Here is a 20,224-nt window from a genome sequence, read left to right as displayed (position 1 = left end):
AAAGATGACATGACTTGTCCATGGTCACACACCCAGCAAAGGCAAGATCCAGGAAGAATACTCAGATCTATGTATGCCCTCCATCCCCATTCTCTTGACAGTGTACTGTTCTGTTCTTTAGAATAGTCTTCTCTATGAATACTAGGAGTTTTTTTTTTCAATTAATGCACTAATGGCATTGCTTATTAGATGTAGCAAAGATAGAGTATAAAAGGACCTTATAGCTGTTCTGAATGAATGTGGAAATACTAATTGTTTTTGAATGAATGTGTTATAACTAAAAGCAGTGTTTTTTTTTACAGAAAACTAATACTCATAGGTCATGATAGATTGCAGCAATTATGATGAATTCCAAAACAGAAATAAAGAACAGTTGGGATCAGATTTGCTTAGATTTAGAGAACATTTTTTTGCTAGCTTTCAGTGGTATTTGCTACTATACGCAGTTGGCTGAGGAACTGAACTTCTGTTAGTGTTTATCTACCAGTCAGTAATCACGGACACTATGTCACAGAAAAGTTTCCTAAGGAACTTTTAAAAAGACATATATCAGATAAGATGCACAGAAGTACTGAAAGACACTGGGGGGAATGAGTACAGCAAGAAGAGAAGTAGAAAAGACATTGTAATAAGTAAAATAATAATAATAATAAATATATAACTAGTATATAAAGTATATTTTTTAACATATATAAAACTAAAAAATGTATATAAACTTCAATTATATTGCTGAGAAGCCTTTTACAAAAAAAGAGTTTGGATTTGGTGTCTGATTTTGGTAATAGTAAGCATCTTTGTATAGAAAATAGAAACCTCTGTTTTGTCTTATTGAAGGGTTTCTGGGGCTGTGTCTGTCTTGTCCTGAGTTCTTTCATGCATGCATGTGTTCTATTATTAAGAAATAACTTGTAATAATACTTACCAAGCAGCCTAATTTTGTTTTCTGCTCGGGTTGTGATCTCAATTGGGGTCCTGGGATCCAGGCCCATGATGGGCTTCACGCCTGGTGGGGAGTCTGCTTGGGGATTCTCTCTGTCCCTCTCCCTGCCGCCCCCCTCCCTGGTCTCTAAAATAAATAAATAAATAAATCTTTTTTAAAAAAAATATTTTTAAAAAATAACTTAGATTAACAAATCTGCTCGTATTTAGTTGTCAAATAAAACAAGAAAAAGAACCCTATATTGTCCATACCTTTTCCTATTTGTGGAATATATGAAGCAGTTTTTCTTTCTGTGTATGTGTGTGTTATTGTTTTGTTAGCTTGCTTTTTGGTAGAACTTGTAAAAATTTGTAAAGCTCTGTGTGTGTTTGAAAATAGCTTCGTAAACATGTTTAAGATCCAGAAAAAATAAGAGTATGCACCTGTTGGTAATCCTTTCAAATTTTAAGAACCAAAGGTCACTATTTGGCTTGTTTAGAACTAGAAAACTTGATCTCCCTTATGCAGAACAGACTTTTTAGGCCCTCCAAAAGTCTTTATTCTAGAAAGTTGAGTTCTGTTCCTAAATTAACCCACTTCTTTCCAGTCATAGATTTGAATTCCTCTGGAACTTGACTCTATGTTCCTAACCAGCAACTCTATTCTTAAAACAACAAACAAACAGGGAAGCCTGGGTGGCTCAGTTGGTTAAGCAGCTGCCTTCGGCTCAGGTCGTGATCCCAGGGTCCTGGGATCGAGCCCCACATCGGGCTCCCTGCTCAGCGAGGAGCCTGCTTCTCCCTCTCCCACTGCCTGCCACTCCCTCTGCTTGTGCGCTCTCTCTCTCTGACAAAAATAAATAAATAAAAATCTTTAAAAAACAACAAACAAACAGAAACACAAAAATAAACCTATTCTGTAAATAAAGGAGCTGTAAGCACAGGACTGCCCATGAGATTTCATACCTTAAGTTGCAAAGGCCACCTGAGTCATGGAGACTGAGACATGAGATTCACTTGACTTTAACCTCATTGAAATCCTGACCACCTCTCTGTACATTGTCAAGGTCGACTGCGTCTGTGCTTGATGATTTGGCTTGCATCTGGGCATTCAGGGTTGCTAGAGAAGAAAACTGAAACCCTAAGAGACTTATGAGTCAGGTGACTAAGTACTGGCCTGGTGTTTGGGGGTCTGTGTTTTAGGCCTTCTTAGCCTCTCACTAATCATGTGGAACTTCCTCTCTGTGTCTCGGTTTTCTTGGCAAAATGAAGACGTTGTACTTGACCAGTGCTTTCCAGTGTCTTTTAGCAGTTGAACAGCTTTTTACAATGAAATCATATATAAAGCCCCAATGTAGAAAACAGAAATGTGGAGGCGTTTGCCTGGCATGGACGGTAGGAACTCCCGCGCTCCGCCAACTCAGCTTCCCTTCAGTGTTCTCAGTGGCCTGAGGGTATTTCACAAAGCCCTTGGTTTCTGCAGAAGATAATTTGAAGATGCTTCAAATAATTTATTAATGCTTAAAAATTCTAAAAAATGTAAAAACATAAAACTTACCAGCCATCTACAGCTTATAAATACAATACAATGACACAAGAAGGTGCTTTGCATTAAAATGATATCAGAACTTTTGTACAGCCTGTTGCTTTAAAGGAGCAATTTCCAGTCATTTGTGAAAAGGATTATTTTATATTTTCCTTAAAGCTTTGGGTCACTGAAGTCAGGTGAAGAGTCTCCTGAGAGGGTTGATGGTATACTAAAACAGGTATGAGATGACATATGGCTCAATTACTGTTCACAACTCTACCTCTTCCCTGCCCCAACCCCCAAAGGCATATAAAAATGAAGGAGAATGGGTGCACTGCACATAAAGGGAAGGGGCACTACTCTTTTGTCTCCTTTCCGGAACTCTGCCAAGCTCTGAAAATAAGAATGGAGAAAGGTCCTTTCCATGGTGGCAATAACTGACTTAGAGAGGCATTCTTTGCATTCTGCGGGTAGATAATCATCTGAAATTGATCAATGCCAGTTTAAAGTCAAGAATTTTAAAACTATAAATTCCAGAGATCCTTATGTGATCAATCATGTGCAAATAGACTCCTCTCTCAGTTCATTTGCAGTGTCTTTGCTTTATTCTTCTCCTGCATAACTGCAGGAAACTTTCTGACTTCCCAAAATCCTCGCAACGATCCTCACATTGCCCTCAACTGTTGTGTCTTATCGCTCCCCACTTTATGCATTCAAAGTCTTAAGCAAATATGCTGAAGAATCTTGTGCATGCAGAAGAGAAATCATATTTTCTATATTCTTAGAAATGAAACATTCCTTTGGGCTTGGGGAGAAATGCTTCTTGTAACATGAATTTAACTGTTGAGCACTGGGAATGCAACATCGCTACCAACTGGTTGAGTGTCGATGATGAAAATGAAGAGGGCTTTCCCCTTTGGCCAGCAGCATTGATACGTCTGGGCAGAGCATTCATAGTTCCTGGAGTCTTGTTCAAGAGCAAATCAACTGTGAATTGTAGGGAAATTGTATTGCTCTTTCCCAGAAAGGGCATGGTTTATTCATATGTTTTGATTCCCTCCTGATATGGTGTGCATTATAAAGAGAATTTGGCAAGGTAGGTAATAGTGGAGGAAGAGCTGCTTTTTTTTTTTTTTTTAAGATTTTATTTATTTATTTGAGAGAGAGAATGAGAGAGAGAGAGCATGAGAGGGGGGAGAGTCAGAGGGAGAAGCAGACTCCCTGCCGAGCAGGGAGCCCGATGCGGGACTCGATCCTGGGACTCCAGGATCATGACCTGAGCTGAAGGCAGTCGCTTAACCAACTGAGCCACCCAGGCGCCCGGAAGAGCTGCTTTTTTATTTTTTTTATTTTTTTTTTAAACATTTTATTTATTTATTTGAGACAGAGAGAATGAGAGAGAGAGAGAGCACATGAGAGGGGTGAGGGTCATAGGGAGAAGCAGGCTCCCTGCCGAGCAGGGAGCCCGATGCGGGACTCGATCCAGGGACTCCAGGATCATGACCTGAGCCGAAGGCAGTCGCTTAACCAACTGAGCCACCCAGGCGCCCCTAGAGCTGCTTTTTTAACAACAGGTTTGTTTTTGTTTTAGTTTTGGTTTTGGTTAAACAGCCAAAACCTTCCTCCATTCTACCCGACTTATATTTTAATACTAGCCAAAGCCTGTTTAAAATACTTGTGGCAAATGTTTATTATACTGTGGTCACAGGGCTGTATATAAAGTGGTTATTAAGTACTGTGGTTATAAATCACTTGAGAGCCCCATAACATTTTTTACTGGCTTGTTCTGTTCTGTGTTCCTATTCATAGGATATCAATAACAAGAGTGACAGCTGACATTTCTCTTGCTAAGAGGTCTGTCCTAAATAATCCCAGCAAGAGAGCAATAATCGAACGTTCGAACACTCGGTCCAGCTTAGGTAAGATGTTCAAATGTGGTACTTGTCCAAGCTATGCTTTCAGAGTGGGATGACACATGTTTTGTTTGCGAATGTCTTTTTTCCAGTTTGCTCCCCATTCTGAATGGGGAAGTGCTGATGAACTGAAAAGAATGGTATCCATGGAAAAGAAGGGAACAGAGTCCTATAGCCGCCAGAGCCTCCTCTCTCAGCTCTAGTCATTTAGTTAATTAGTAGTCTGGTGGGAAGAATCCTCATTGGGCTCTCCTGGTCTGTTACTGCCTGACCACCTGAAACCACTCATCTCCACTCTGCCCCAGCTTCTCAACGAGGCTAATGATATCTGTCATACCTGAGTCACAGCTGACATGAAAGGAAATGAGATGTTCAACCTTCTCAGATCTTTAGAAGAAAGCTAGATAATGGTGTTTTAGTGTTGCTTCTGCTGCTAGCTGGTAGTACCCAGAATAGTCACAGCTTTAAGTGGAAAGAGCCATGAGCATGAATAACATGCAGGGAGTATAAATGTGTCTTTCCTGGAGCACAATCAGAAAGCATTCTGAAATTCACCATGATGGAGAAGGGAAAAATACCATGTTGCTGGGGCGCCTGGGTGGCTCAGATGGTTAAGCGTCTGCTTTCCGTTCAGGTCGTGGTCCCAGGGTCCTGGGATCAGGCCCCACGTCAGGCTCCTGGCTCGGCGGGGAGCCTGCTTCTCCCTCTCCCTCTGCCTTTCTCCCTGCTCATGCTCTCTCTCTCTCTCTCTCTCTCTCTCTCTCTCTGTGTCTCAAATGAATGGGTGAAGTCTTTAAAAAAAAAAATACCATATTGCTACCGGATTGCAGGGTGCTTGTCTCACGGAGTCGAAGAATGAATCTCGCAGACACAAAAGGGTGAGGTGAAAGTTTATTAAGTGAAGATGAGAACAGAAAGGAAAGAAGAAAAAAAAACTCTAAAGAGAGAGGGGTCCCGAGTGGGTTGCCACTGTGGGCTTTCACTGACAGTCTTTTATTGAGAACTGACTAGGGAACGTAAATCTTGACGTCTCCGCCACTGATAGCACTGTTTACTTTTTCTTTGGAGTTTGGTAATTTTCAGTGGTCCACCTGTAGCTGTTACAGAGATCTCTGACATTTAAGACAAATGAGGTAGACTCGTTAGTCTCGTTATATTCCCTCATCTCTGGTTTTGTTCGCCTCAGCATTTTCCCCATCTGGGATTGCTGTGAGCCCGAACACGTAGCCCCCTGTGTGAGCCTAGTCACATAGCCCCCTACCTATCTCTCCCTACCTAGCCCCACCTGCCCCTTACTCAATATGTGGTTAGCTACATAAAGCCATGGATGAACAGGGCTGTGGGAGATGGAATCACCATCCACAGAAACAAGTCCATGCTGCTGGGGAAAAATGACATTCATCTCGAGAGATGATGATAGAAAACAAAAAAATTCCAAGATAGCTTGCACGCCCAAACATCCTATGCAAGAATTTGTTGGAGGCTGAACCTTGACCCTGAGCCAAGAATTGTACAGATTAGAAAGAGGCTACGAAGTATCATCTCTGTATTCCTGGCATGGGATTGGCACATGGTAATTGTTCAATAAATGTTTGTTGGATGGTTTATGAAAGAATGTTAAACATACCAGTGGAATAGTTGTCAGTCCTTGTGAGGGCAAGATCCCGGACATCAGTGGTTCTTTCCTTAGTTCAGTATTTAGATCTTTCACATCTGATAATGATATCTGTCATAGCTGAGTCACAGCTGACATGAGTGAAACGCTTTTAAAGACACAGTATTTTGACCTTAAGGAAGTAACAATGGAAGAGTTGATGATGATGAATCAGAGTAGGGGACTGACTAAAGTTAAATGCTGTGGGAGACAAGGATGCCAAATTAGATTGAAGATTTCTTAAACAAGCATCCATTGTCTATTCTCCTGTCTTCCACTCTCCTTTTCACTCCACAAAGTGCCTTTGACTTTTGATTACTCCTTCCTCTGATGTATAATGAGAGGTTAAAAAACACTTAAATGCATACGCAAGGTCGCCTGACTCTACGTCTACCCCAGCCAAGGGTCTCATGGATATTCTCTGAAGTCATCCTGTATAATCCAGTCACCTGTTTCAGTCAGTGGAGTGGAGTTAGTATAAATATTGAGGACAAAACAAGGTGAATGTCAGTTCACTAGTTTTTCCCTTTGCTTCACAAATTCATATACCTACAACCATTAGAAATAATTTAATGGCAATCTATTATAATAACCACTACATGAGCCACTTATGTCCATTTGCTGGCTTGTTACTGCGCATTTGTACATTCCGCCATCACATGTTTATTGTTATGTGCCGCCACACATTATGCCAGACCTAGGAAGTACAAACATAACTAAGAAAAATATCTTACCCATAAGCCACTGGAAAGAAGGGGCAGATGGTTAAAATGCTGTCTGATAATGGAATTATGAGCCAAGAGCTAGGGGTATAAAGAAAGAAGGGTAGGGAGTAAGAGGTATCAGAGAAGACTTCGAGGAAGTTATATTTGAGCTGGTTCTTCAAGGCAGGCAAAAATGTGCAGAGGCATCAGCATTTGTGTGGTTGATAAACAAGTAGTTTGTTCAGAGAATGCTTAGAAAAGGGGAGTGGGTGGCATGGTTTGAAAGCAACAGGGAAAGAGACTGGAAAAGTAGGTTGAGGCCAGTGTGTTAGAGCTCTAAGTATACCTTGCTAAAGAAACCTCCAGAGTAGATTCTATGAAATGTGAATTCTAAAGGATACTAGTAGTTATTACATCCAACATGTTTTCCATAGTCAAATTTGGAAATTTGGATTAAACAGTTGGCAGTCTTTACTGCAAGACTTCCGAGAGCCATTAAGATACAAAGGGCAATGCATGTTTGAAATTCCAGAAGAAACTATTAGAGCCTGCAATATTTTGCAAAAAAATCTCTTTTTCCTCTTAGGATATCTTAAGGGATTAGTGTTCCAGGGTACTCACTTTGGGAAATGTTGCTCTGAACCCAAGGGAGTAGTTTAAGCATTTGGATATAAGAAAGATCACAGATGACAGAGATGCTGGAGAGAGGTGGGTCTAGATTGGTCACGGTCAAGTTATAGAAGTGTTCGTGGAGGTTCTTCCAGCATCGTAATCCATGACTTCTCAGGGCCCCATTTGTCTGGAATAAAATCATGATGAAACTTCCATTGGAACCTTCCACTGGAACCGAGAATCAGCATGGGAAGTCAAGATTGCTGGATTAGCTTGAAGTTTTTCTTTAAGAAAATGAGCTATGTAGATATATATGCCATTCTCTTTCTCAGACATACAGTTTATGTATTGAATTCCAAATACATATTATGCAAATATGGACCCACTCTAGTATATAATGTGGCCTCTGCAGCCTTCTGGCTTTCTTGCCCGAGCACCTCTCCACTCCTGCCAGAGTGCCCATTGCCTAAGAGTTCTGTGTTGTCTAAGTCTTGGATGTGCTTGCCCTCTGCACAGGTCAAAAACCACATTTACCTCATTGCTGATGCAGAATAAATAAGGCTAGGTATTTCTGTGTTATTTACACAGTGTGCCTCAAGGGTTCTTTGTACTGGAGCAGTCCAGTTTACCTCACTACCTTTTTGCTACTTCGGGAAACATTGTGTTCAGATTTGAAATTTAAAGCAGTGCAGACTTGTTCTACAACAGTCCTGGACAGGAGTTAAACCAGTGGCAATTTAATGACAACAACAAATGGAGAACGTACCCCAACAGCCAGAGGCTGAAATCTACTACAATACAAATACACTTTATTTTCTGAACTTATAAGAAAAAAATTTTTTTAACTGTTTTTGACATGTGAGAAAAAAGGGACAGGTGTGTTATTATTACTAACAAGTGTAGTATGTGACTTCAGAAGCATTTTGCAAATGAGCCTAATTGTCCAGATTCTTTACGTAAATGTCTTGGGAGCTAGTCATCTTTCAAAGCAATATAAAATCTTTCAGACCACTGGGATTGGATCATATGAAAAATGATAGCTATGTTCACTCTTGAAATTCCTATTTCTAATACAAATCATGCATTAAACATCAGTGATTTTGTGGGAAGAATTTTAGGCTATTATGCAAAGCCCAAGAAAATAGAGTTACAAGATAGTCTTGAGCATTCATGCTCCTGCACACCCTGTCAGTATGTCTGGTTATGGAAGGGAGGACTTTTTGGTGGGTGACGTGAAATTGAATATATACTGGATAAGCAAAACAAATCATGGCATTTTGGTAGAAACCCTTTTCAAAGAGTATATTTAAAGCAACATCACCTCTTTCCTAGGCCATCTTGGAAGTAATGTACATTAGGCAACTTTGTCTACTCTGTGTAATTTAAACGCGATTACAACATTGCTAGGTCACGCCTATAATGCATAGGCCAAAAATAAAAATAAGTAAACAGTAAAACAAGATCATCTCTCTGAAAATTAAGTAGTCTAATTCAGACTTTGAACATGACCCAATATATCAGATGATTTATAAAATATATATGAAAAAGCTTTTTATGTTTTAGAAAACCAGATTATGTTTTTATAGATAATCTGCTTTGTTTTAAAAATAGCTGGATTGCTTCAGACATGGAGAATAACTAGATTTTTTTATTTGACCAGATTCATGCAGAGATTCAGGTCACTTGGCTATTACAGCCAGTCGAATAGATTTCGTTCTCAAGGCATTTCAGCATTTATAATATAATTGCCTTAGTTTTTTTTTTTTTTAATACTGAAGATTATGCCTTAGAACAAGTGTACTGGCCCTAATACTTGAATTAAGATATAGCAATATGTTAGTTGTAAGAGTAGACCCAGACATTTAACCCTGGATAAAAAATATGCATATTTTTTCATCAAAACAGATGAATTGTGGGGTTTTTAAAAAACATATTTCCAGAATATTAATATATAAATTGTTGATTGGTTGAAATATTTCAGTGTAATTTGCTTTCCATGTGATGTTGCTCTACACATGTACTTCAGTTCTTTCCTAAATGTGGTTTCAGCTTTCATAGCTCAAGTAAAAGTTCTTTAGAACAAAGCAACAATCATAAACAACATAGCTATATAAATAGCTAAATTTCAGGACAAGTGTAAGAAGTGAGTTAAGAGAACCATCTCAGTTTTTTTCACCAAATATTTGGTTTGGTGAAAACCAACCAAAACTCAACCCATCTCTTTAGAAAATACCTTAAGTTAAAAGAAGTATGAAATTCAAAATGTTCTGTTTTGCAATATAGACAAACATCAGAAAGGGGTACTATGTTTTTAAATTTAAGAACTAATTAGTAAAAATAACCATGTCCTGTTATTTATTATTTCTCCTTTTAGCGGAAGTACAAAGTGAAATTGAAAGAATCTTTGAGCTGGCAAGATCTTTGCAACTGGTGGTTCTTGATGCAGACACAATCAATCACCCAGCACAACTCATAAAGACTTCTTTAGCACCAATTATTGTTCATGTAAAAGTCTCATCTCCAAAGGTAATTAGCTCCTTTGTCCCTTAAGGATCAGAAGCTCATTGGGGCGCCTGGGTGGCTCAGTCGTTAAGCATCTGCCTTCGGCTCAGGTCATGATCCCAGGGTCCTGGGATCAAGCCCCACATCGGGCTCCCTGCTCCACAGGAAGCCTGCTTCTCCCTCTCCCACTCCCCCTGCTTGTGTTCCTGCGCTCTCTCTGTCTCTCGCTGTCAAATAAAATCTTAAAAAAAAAAAAAGGATCAGAAGCTCATTTCCTTTGAAATATTCTTTGCTCTGTGCTTTCTTGTTAGTGGGTCAGGGGAATATCTTATTGAGACCCTTTTTAATGGGCAGTTTTAATTCCCACAGTCTGTAGAGGTTCTAGAAATTCTAAGAGAGCAAATAAAGAATAGCCATTGTTTTAAAGAAGGTCACTCTCTATTGTGGTTCCCCAGCCAGGCAGTTATGCAAGAATGTAATAGAAACAAAAAATTAAGAAAGGTGAGAAAAAGTAAGAATGGCTTTTCAGAGACTTTAGGTTCTATCTTAGTAAATTTCTTGGGTAATATTGATTCTTGTAGCACCTATATTCTCTCCCTGGTTGAGAGAGTACATAGTTCAAGAAAAGTATATACACTTATCATATATAAAGTCAAACATCACTGCATAAAATCTCTTATGGAAAAGTTATAGACGTTTATATATGTGCTCAGGTTGGGTTCTTCAAGGAATAGGTATTCTGTGATTAAACACAATGGGATATCTGCCATGTGTCTCTATGCCACAAAGGTAGATAAAAATAAAAGTGAGACAGCCTCAAATTGGTCTCTTTTGATTTTGCTGTTCTTTCATTTTTAAGAAGCGATGACATTCTAAAAAGTTAATGTGAAATAGATATCCTAGGGAGGTACTACCTTAATAATTAGTTTATTTTTAATGCCTCCAAGAGTGCAATTTAGCACTAAAATGCCAATTCAATTTCCAGCCAGAGCAGTAGTCGCCTCTCGCAGATGGAGAATGTCTAAAGAAGCTGTGTCCTTCCCCAACCCCTCAGCCTTCCATCTCTGCAGGCGCTGGTTCTGCACAGGATGGACTTGGGAATCCTGACCAAACCAGGACCTTCTGGGAACCATTAGAATGGACTGAACTTGCCTTGACCACCTGGCGGTCTCTTTGGCCCAGAAACTGAAGGGGATCCAAGCACCCTTCATTGCAGCAGAATAGATCCCAACCTCTTTCTCCTGCTGCCCCATCACCATGGGGTCATTAAGTGTAGGAACAGGGGCTCCTATGGACATACGCACTGAGGTGTCATAGAGCCTCACTGACTAGTACCATTTTGGGGGTGAGGGCCCTGTTTCAGCTAAAAAAAAATGGAAGGGAGAGGGAGTATATGGCAAATGCAGTTACAGCAGTGCCCAAATGACACAGATATTCACTGGTTTATATGCAGCAATATGGCAGTGCAAATGTTTTGCCTAGATTTCTATCATGAAATCTTATTAATGTAAACTGGAACACCTCAATAATTATCAATGACCAAAAGGACCAGATACATAAAAGACTGATACTTATCTGATACTGAGATAGTGAACTAAAATATTACTTAACTGAATTTGGACATAAATGACCTGGTACAGAGCAGTCCCTCCTCTTTTGCAGGGCTCTCTTTGAAATTTCTGGGTAAAATCTAGGGCGGGAACTTGAGATCCCACTAGGACCCACACGGAGAGAGAATAGGATGCACATATCAAAGCCACGATAAGTGAGAGCCAGTGTAAGTGGGTGATGTCATTACGGAGTTTACATATATGATTTTTCATATTGTATTTCCTCTTTATTAATACTCAGGGCTAACCAGACTATTAAAAAGGTCTTGGTTTATTCATTTTTCTTTTAACTCATTGATTCATGTCTTCTTCTATCAGGTTTTACAGCGGTTGATTAAATCTAGAGGAAAGTCCCAAAGCAAACACTTAAATGTTCAACTGGTGGCAGCTGACAAACTTGCACAATGTCCCCCAGTAAGTACCATCATTTTTCGTCTTAGTCATTCTTGCCAAGACAGGAGAGGGTGGTGTGTTTTGTGTTTTTTGTTTTCCTATTACCATTGTCATTTTTGTTCTAGAATGAGGGTGATGATATGTTATCATAAACATACAGGGTTTTTCGAACAAAGTGCTGTTGTCATGTTGGCTACACTCAGCCATCCAGAACTGGGTGGTGTCTGCCATGTAAGAAGAAATGAACCTAGTGTCCTGTGTCCCATGTCTTCACCTGCTACCTTGACCTCGCAAACACTCAGCAGACTGCTTAATCCAGTCATGGGGACACGTTTATGAAAAATAAAAAAACAAATAAAACATCCTGATTTGACTTTCCTTTAATTTTTCTGCCAGAAAGTTCCAGTTGGCAGAAAAGATATGACCTTGAAGGCTGAGAATTTATGGGAACTAGAAGAGCCCTGCGGTTATAGCAGATGAAGAGGTCAGGGTTAAGTAAGATGAAAAATCAAATTATAGCAATGTTTTTCCCGGTGCCATTGCCAGAAGACAGCTGCTGAGTTGGAAGCCAAGACAATGGCAGGGATTTTGGTGGGTGTGGGGAGGTGACTGCCCCCCGCCCCCCCGTGGGCCACCAGTAGCTGATCAGTGTCTGTTGCTCGGCTGAGTTACTCCTTCTGTGCCTGTGTTTCTCTAAAGAAAATAACTGTCTTTCCCACTGATTTGATTTACTAGATTTTTAAATATATACTTGTGTAAGGATCATTTATGTTCTGTGGAAGCATAAAATCTAATTCGGATGTTTAGAGAGACAATACAGCATGGCTGTTAAAAGTATGGACTCTGGAGCCAGATTGTGTTCACATCCATACTGGTTTTGTAATCTTGAGCAAGTACCTCCTTCACTGGGTTGGTGTAAAGATTCAATGAGTGACTATGTGGTAGAGCTCTTAGCACAGGGCCTGGCACATAATAAGCACCATCTAGGTGTTTCTGTTATAAATACCGGATGTACTTTGCATTCTGCCATGCCTGACCTGTCAAGCTCTATAAGATCTGTTCCTGTTCTAGTTCGCTGTTATATCTCAGCCCTTTATTACGGTAGGCCCACAGTAAATATTTATTGAATAAGTGAATGAATGAAAGGATGAATGAAAGACAATAAGAGTATGATGCATCCTTTTATCGGATGCTTATTAGACAGGACAGACACAATGCTAGATGCTTTACATGGATTATCTCTAATCTTCACTGTTACCTAGTAAGGTAGGCAGTATTATCCCCATTTTGTAGATGAGGCTACTGAAGGGAGAGAGGTTAAATGATTTTCCTGAGGTCACCCAGCAAATTAGGATTAGATTAAATCTATGTGGCTCCAAAGCCAGTTTCCTGTCCTCTCAGTCCCACCTACCTGTATACACAACTGGATACCTGCCCGCAGATAATTTGGATAGGTTGGTGTCTGGAGTGCTATGTTAAGACGTCTAACTTCACAGTGCCTATGAACGAAGTCCACTTACAAAATGGAATGTATAATTCAAGCCCTTCGTGTAAATACAAAAGTGTATTACCTAGCCCCTGACTCTATAATCCTTACCTGCTGAAGGAAGTTAACCTTTACTGAGCAGCCACCAAACACTAGGCTATGCTATTGTTTCCAATTTTTAGAACAATCTCGTAAAGAGAGTGTGTCAGTTTGGGTCTCCTGGGAAGCAGACACCTAAATGGAATTAGAAGTACGAATCTATTGGAGAAAATGCGTTTGAAAGACTAAAAGAGAAAGAGGACAGAACAGGCTGGGAGAACCTTCCGACCAGACCAGACTGATCTCATGAAAGGAAAGGAGGAAGGAAGGAGAAATGGATTGGAGGAGCCTCAGACCGAGATGCAGCTTCCTTGCGTGTTTGTCACACGTTGGGCAGAACTGTTCAGGCTCTAGTCTCCGTGCTGTGCTCAAGCACTGGCTAGGAGCCGCGGCCTGTGGAGAGCACGGCATTGGCTTGGACCCAGGCTGTGGTTGTTCCGGGAGGTGCCACAGTCCCCCCAGCCCCCGCCCCAGGCTAGCTGCTGACTACACTCATCACAGCAGGTTTTCCAGTAAATCTGAGGATAGGCCTCTTTGACCACCCCAGTAGATAACATTATCCTTACTCTCTAGAAGGGAAAGCTAAGTCCCCAATTAGGAAACTTGTTGGAGGTAACAATTAGTAAATGAGCCCCCAGACTCAACCCTAGGACTGTCTGCCTCCAACAAACCTCCGTTCACTGTGCCCCTCCACCTCTACACAGCTGTGTCGTGCAGGTGAGTCTCTGGCCCCCAGCTTTGCTGTGCAAGAGAAATCTCCAGGACAGAACAAAGACCTCAAGTGGTAAAGGGGAGTTGGTAAGGAAATTGAGGGAGTTGAGGGGGAGAGTTCCAGTTCAGGCAACCATTGGCCACGTCCATGTGGTTCTTCAGGATGGATGTTCTGCTGCATCGGACCTCATCTGGAACAGAGAATCTTGGTAAGGCAGGAGACATGGAAGTTCCTGCTCTCTGGACATTGGCAAGGGAGTTCCTTTCTCTTCTGTGTCTGAGGGAGAGGAGGTGTCTCCCTCTTTTCCCCTCTTGTTGCTATTAAGGGAACTTCCTGTTGTTTGCTTTTGTTATGTCTAAAAGCATCCCCACCTTCCTTTGTTTCCTGAGTCAGTTAGCAAAATCTCTCCAACCAATTTAGGCTTTTGGGAAACAAAACCCAGGAAGGGAAATGGAGAGCTGGCAATTTCCTGCCACAGCACCCATCACCCCCCCACCCTCATCCCCATGCCAGACAAGGAAGCCCAGACCCTGTCACCTGCATGAGTGGTAGAAAAGAAAGGGGGAAAATACAAAAGGGAAAATACAGATTATTATCTCGAAATTCGTTGGCCATGTTTGTCTTCACAGATGTAGAAGGATCTACACTGTGCAGGTGGCCTAGTTCTGTGAGGTCCCTGAGGTGGCCACAAGATGTGCGGGAGTTTTGGGAGCAGATCTGGGTGGACTGGAGAGTAGTTAGGCCTGTCTAATTTCATTGGACAGAGTGAGCAGACTCACCCACCAGGAGCAAGGCATTTCACAAGTCTACGCAAATGCAAATGCCGAAAAGAATGGGATGGCTTTCTAAGTGGTGAGCTCCTAGTCTCTCACTGCATTCATTTGGAGCCTCTCCGTTCATAGAGTGGGCTCTAGGAACAAATGTGGGTTGTGAGAGGAATCTCCTCTGGTGAAGGCTGAAGGCTATGGTATCTAAGACCCTTCTCAACTGTAAGACTGATTCTGTCTAAGATTTTGGAAGTGATCAGTGTAGAGATGTTGGTAAAACCAACATCTGTGGAGCCCAAGGAAGAGGAGAGTATAAAAATAAGCAGAAAATAGGGCGCCTGGGTGGCTCAGTTGGTTAAGCGACTGCCTTCAGCTCAGGTCATGATCCTGGAGTCCTAGGATCGAGTCCCGCATCGGGCTCCCTGCTCAGCAGGGAGTCTGCTTCTCCCTCTGACCCTCCCCCCTCTCATGTGCTCTCTCTCTCTCTCTCTCTCTCTCATCTCTCTCTCTTTCAAATAAATAAATAAATAAATCTTTAAAAAAAAAATAAGCAGAAAATATATCAAGTTAAGTGATAGCTTCATTGTTTCAAAATGTCATTAAAATCAGATACTTCTATGGAACGATCCGTGGGCACGGCTGAGGACATGGTATCCATGCCACTGTATGGTTAAATCAGACAAACTCAAAATATTTGGTCATCTCAATTTTCTGCAGCTCACCTACAAGAACTAAAATACATTCAGCAAACATTATTTAAGTGTTAGGCCTGGGGCGCTTGGGTGGCTCAGTTGGTTAAGCGGCTGCCTTCGGCTCTGGTCATGATCTCAGGACCCTGGGATCAGAGTCCCACATTGGGTTCCCTGCTCAGCAGGGAGTCTGCTTCTCCCTCTCTCTCTGCCGCTCCCCCCTGCTCAGGCGCGCACACGCACACGCGCATATGCGCACACTCTCTCTCTGCCTCTCTCTCTCTCACTCACTCAAATAAAGAAATAAAATCTTAAAAAAAAAAAAAAGTGTTAGGCCTGTTACCTCGCTAGGTGTTGGGGTTTCAAAGGCATGTTCCTGCCTTCGAGGACTGCATAGTCTAATAAGATTACAGTTGGCTACAGACAAACAACTGAAACAGACTCAAACACAGAGAACAAACTGGTAGTTGCCAGAGGGGAGGTAGGTGAGGGGGCAGATGAAATAGGTGAAGGAGGTTAAGAGGTACAAACTTCCAGTTATAAATAAATAAGTCATGATAAAAAGTACAGCCTAAGCAATATAGTCAATAATTTGTAAAAACTTTATATGGTGACAGATGATAACTCTGCTTGTGGTGAGCATTTTGTAATGTATATAATTGTCAAATCAGTATGTCCTGCCCCTGAAGCTGATACAATATCAAATGTCAATTATTCTTCAGTTTTTCAGAAAGAGATTACAGTTGGCTAAGTCAACTCTTAGCAAACAATTTGGTAGATCATGAATATCCTTACAGGTATTACTTTGTAAATCTCTTATAGATGAAGAGAGTGGTTTAGATCAGGGTTTCTCCACCTCAGCACTATTGACATTTTAGGTTGGATAATTCTTTGTTATGGGAACCTGTCCTATGCACTGTAGGATGTTTAGCAGCATCCCTGGCCAGTACCAACTTCCAAATTGGGACAACCAAAAATGTCTCCAGACATTGCCAAATGTCCCTTAGGGAAAAAAATCACTCCTGGTTGAGAACCACTAGTTTAGGTTAATATAGACACACGTTTTGGTGAATAACATTATAAGAAGTCTTTTTTTTTTTTTTTTAAGATTTTATGTATTTATTTTTTGACAGCAAGAGAGGGAACACAATCGGGGGAGTGGGAAAGGGAGAAGCAGGCTTCCCGCCGAGCAAGGAGCCCGATGTGGGGCTCGATCCCAGGACCCCGGGATCGTGACCTGAGCCAAAAGCAGACGCTTAACGACTGAGCCACTCAGGCACCCTTATAAGAGGTCTTAATAAGTGATTTCTTGAGATACATTTTAGGTGAATTAAACTTGTTTATTTGATCTGTTTATAAGAATGAGTTTATTAACATTTTTTCCCTAATAATCATTAGAGAATATACTTGTGTCCTATTAAAATTGTTTTATTTTAGCTGCTGTGAGAGGGTTGACAATTGAGCTGTGTATATAATGCAATGTGTTACCTTTGAAATAGCTGGCACCAAGAAAATATATGTGCATACTTAAATGCAGATAATACTGTGAGATGTCTTAGGATTTATCCAAATGTCAGGAATCTCAAAACAGCCTCATGCACTGGCAAGACAGCCTTGCTCTATTATATCTCAGCAGCAAATTCCTGTTTTATGTAATTGATCAGATAACTTGAAATATTAAACAAGCAGTCTGGATAAGTAAGGTTACTTTGTATTTAATATTTTCTAAACACTGCTTGCATTATTAAACATGTTCATTTGATCTTGTTTGAATAGCGTTTGTAATGCTAAGAAGGAATTTTACACTCTGTGTTGGCACATGTGAAAAAAATCTTTGGATTATAAAACTAGTAGTAATCTAAAAATGTGCCTGCATTTGTTCCTGCTTTACTTTAAGACCCATAATTATAATTGTCACTGAAAGACTGGTGATCACTGTGTCATTTTAGTTCCTCTAGGAGAATTTACAACTTGCTTAATTGGCCACTGCATCTCCAATCTGAAAAGTCAGCAAATTATACTGGCAGAGTCACACATTGCTAAGAAATTAAAGGCATCAGTCTTTAGAAAGGGAGATCTAAAAGAGTACTGAAAAAAAGCTAGCTCTCTGTAGCCAGAAAAATGAATCCTACACCCAGGGATTGTCGAAGCAAAAAGGAACCTTGAAGAGCACCCAGTGTAGTGTTTCCTGGAGTGTTCTTCCCAACATGGGCTTCATGTGATGTCAGCAGGTGCTATGGGGAAAGAGCTCTGATACCAACAATGTTTGAGAAAACACTATGTAAACAAAGCTAAACTGGTTTTTCTACTGCAGAAGACTTCATATGCTAATGAGTATTTTATACCTCCATCAGGATAGTATACGGTGGTTCCCATAAATTTTGCCTACAGAACCATTTTTCGCAGAGCATCCTGTGGATTTAGTGTTTCATGGAACACTTCTGGGGAAGGACTGATCCAGTCCAACCACCTCATTTTTCAAATGAGGGAACTGAGACCAAGAGAGGTGAACTGGCTTTCCAAAGTACATAAACCTTGGCCAAAGTCAGCATAAGATAGTGAATGGCAGCAAACTGGTTATTATATATTCTGGAAAGAGAAGCATGGGTTTCATAGGTAAAGCTTCTTTTAAGAGAGGAGTCTGCAGACTTTTTCAGTAAGGGCCAGAAAGTATATATTTTAGGTTTTTGGGCCATATGGTCTTCACAAGACTACCCAACTCCACTTTGGTAGCAGGAAAGCAGCTACTCATAATACGTAAATGAATAGGAGTGTTCCGGTCAGACTTTGTTTATAGAAGCAGCCTCCATGTAGCCAGCCCACCAAAGTTGCCACCCTTGTTCTAGGACAAGGTTTTGGTTATCTGTGACTGTGCAGTAAAGTTCCCTCAAACTTAGCGACTTCCAACATGAGCACTTGGTGGTATTCAGCTGGTGGCTGACATGGTCCCTGAGCAGGGATGCCTAGAAGGCTGGGCTTAGCCAGCTCCTCTTTCTCTCCATGTGGTCTCAGGGCCTTTCCGTGGCATCTCTCCGACAGCGATACAGGCTTCTTACAGGGCAGCTCCCAGGGCTCCAGGAGCCAAGAAGTCCAATCTCTTAAGCTTAGATAATGGCCTTAGATAATGGTACAGCGTTCTGCTAGCAAAGGAGTCACAGGAGCTGCCCGGATTCAAGGAGAGAGGACATTAAACCCTCCATCTCAGGGGACAGAGTGTCAAAGATTTTGTGGCCATATTTAATCTGCTACAGACAGTTGTATTCTGGAAGAGGGAAGACTTTGCTTCATTGCCTGCTCTGGATTCACAGAAAAAAAAAGGTGGGATGCAGACAGAAAAGGAGCCAATGAGACTAGGACCCACTTTTTTTTTTTTTTAATATGACCAGCCTGAATTTTTAATTGGAACATCCGTCTCTACATTGTATTGTGAGATTTCATTTTGCTTCTACTGGGTATTAGTACCCTTTTCCTTTTCAGAGAAATTGAAAAATAGTACATTTTAAGAAGACCAAAGTTCATATCGCCCCAGTACTGTGATAATAAGAGCTTCATAATACATGGTGAAAAAAGCAGACAGGCAGACAATTGAATATATAAAGGAAATATAATCCCTTAATCCTACTTAGTTACAAGCTGGCTTGTGTTAGTATAAGATGACCCTGTGGCTCTTTGAGCTGTGTAATTTTTTTGAGCGTGTAAAATGACATTGATCGCTCTCTCTGCAAGAGGGGAACTCATCTCCTCACAGAGTCTTGCAAACCTCTAACATTACAGTAACCATTGGAGTTCTCTTCTGTCACCCTTTATTTTCCATTGCCGAATAGACTCAGACTTATTCTAGTAAACACAAGAACTCTGAAGTGAATGGTAGTGCCCGGTATCCTTGACCATATTGCTATCATAGTAGTAATTTTCCACTGCCCTTTTCCAGCCATTTTATGTAAATTATTTAGAATCGTGTGGATTCACCCATCTATTTAAAGTAACTGTCCCCAGTGGCGCTTTCATTATTACAGAGCCCCTGGGCATCCACAGTTTAATTCAGAATAGTGTTTTTGAAAAAGAGAATAATCAATTTGAGAGGTTTCCTTCATGAAACAAGGCTGCACGGGATCTAGTTTCTCTCCATCCAAAGGAGACTACTCTTATTGCGGGGATTTTGGCCACCCAACTTGGATACCCCACCAACTAAGCACTCCCACCAGTGCTATGATTTAAAGCATTGGATTAATTTGAACTTAACAAAAACACTGGGTGTCTCTTCTACAGACAATAACACTGGGAGATGTTGTAATTTTTGAAGAATAGGAATGGACAGGATGGAGGGGTGTGGTGAGGAAATGTGCATGGGTTCATGATAAACGTCACAGATTGTTAAGAGAGGAACTACAAGGGATCAAAGTCATTGATATTCTTTGCTTTTATGTTTTGCCCCTGAAATTAGTGGCAAGAATTCTGATTGTCTTTTCCCGTTCAGCTTATTAAAGTTGGAAACTGCCTGAGATGAACTGCTAGAGCCCATAATATTGGTAGGCTTTCTTTTATCCCCCGTAAGACTTCCTAAATCTTTCAAGATTCTTTTAATTTAACATCCAGTTTCCCATCACTAGCTGACCAGTGAGTTAAGTACTCAGGAC

General features: G+C 40.9%; 1 protein-coding gene across 6 annotated transcripts in view; it reads left to right on the top strand.

Annotated features, from left to right (window-relative positions):
• CACNB4 (calcium voltage-gated channel auxiliary subunit beta 4) overlaps positions 1-20,224 on the top strand; it is a 236,566-nt gene that overhangs the window by 208,262 nt on the left and 8,080 nt on the right. For all 6 annotated transcript variants that reach the window (XM_036074678.2, XM_036074682.2, XM_078070786.1 and 3 more), the window contains 3 exons: positions 4,256-4,365; positions 9,704-9,855; positions 11,760-11,855. In XM_036074678.2, the coding sequence (XP_035930571.1) occupies positions 4,256-4,365; positions 9,704-9,855; positions 11,760-11,855 (358 nt within the window). The remainder of the gene's footprint in view (positions 1-4,255; positions 4,366-9,703; positions 9,856-11,759; positions 11,856-20,224) is intronic.

This window comes from Halichoerus grypus, chromosome 4, assembly GCF_964656455.1.
Source record: "Halichoerus grypus chromosome 4, mHalGry1.hap1.1, whole genome shotgun sequence".
Lineage (NCBI taxonomy): Eukaryota > Metazoa > Chordata > Mammalia > Carnivora > Phocidae > Halichoerus > Halichoerus grypus.
The sequence above is the reverse complement of the archived record's forward strand: the minus strand, read 5'-3'. Positions and strand labels throughout refer to the sequence as shown.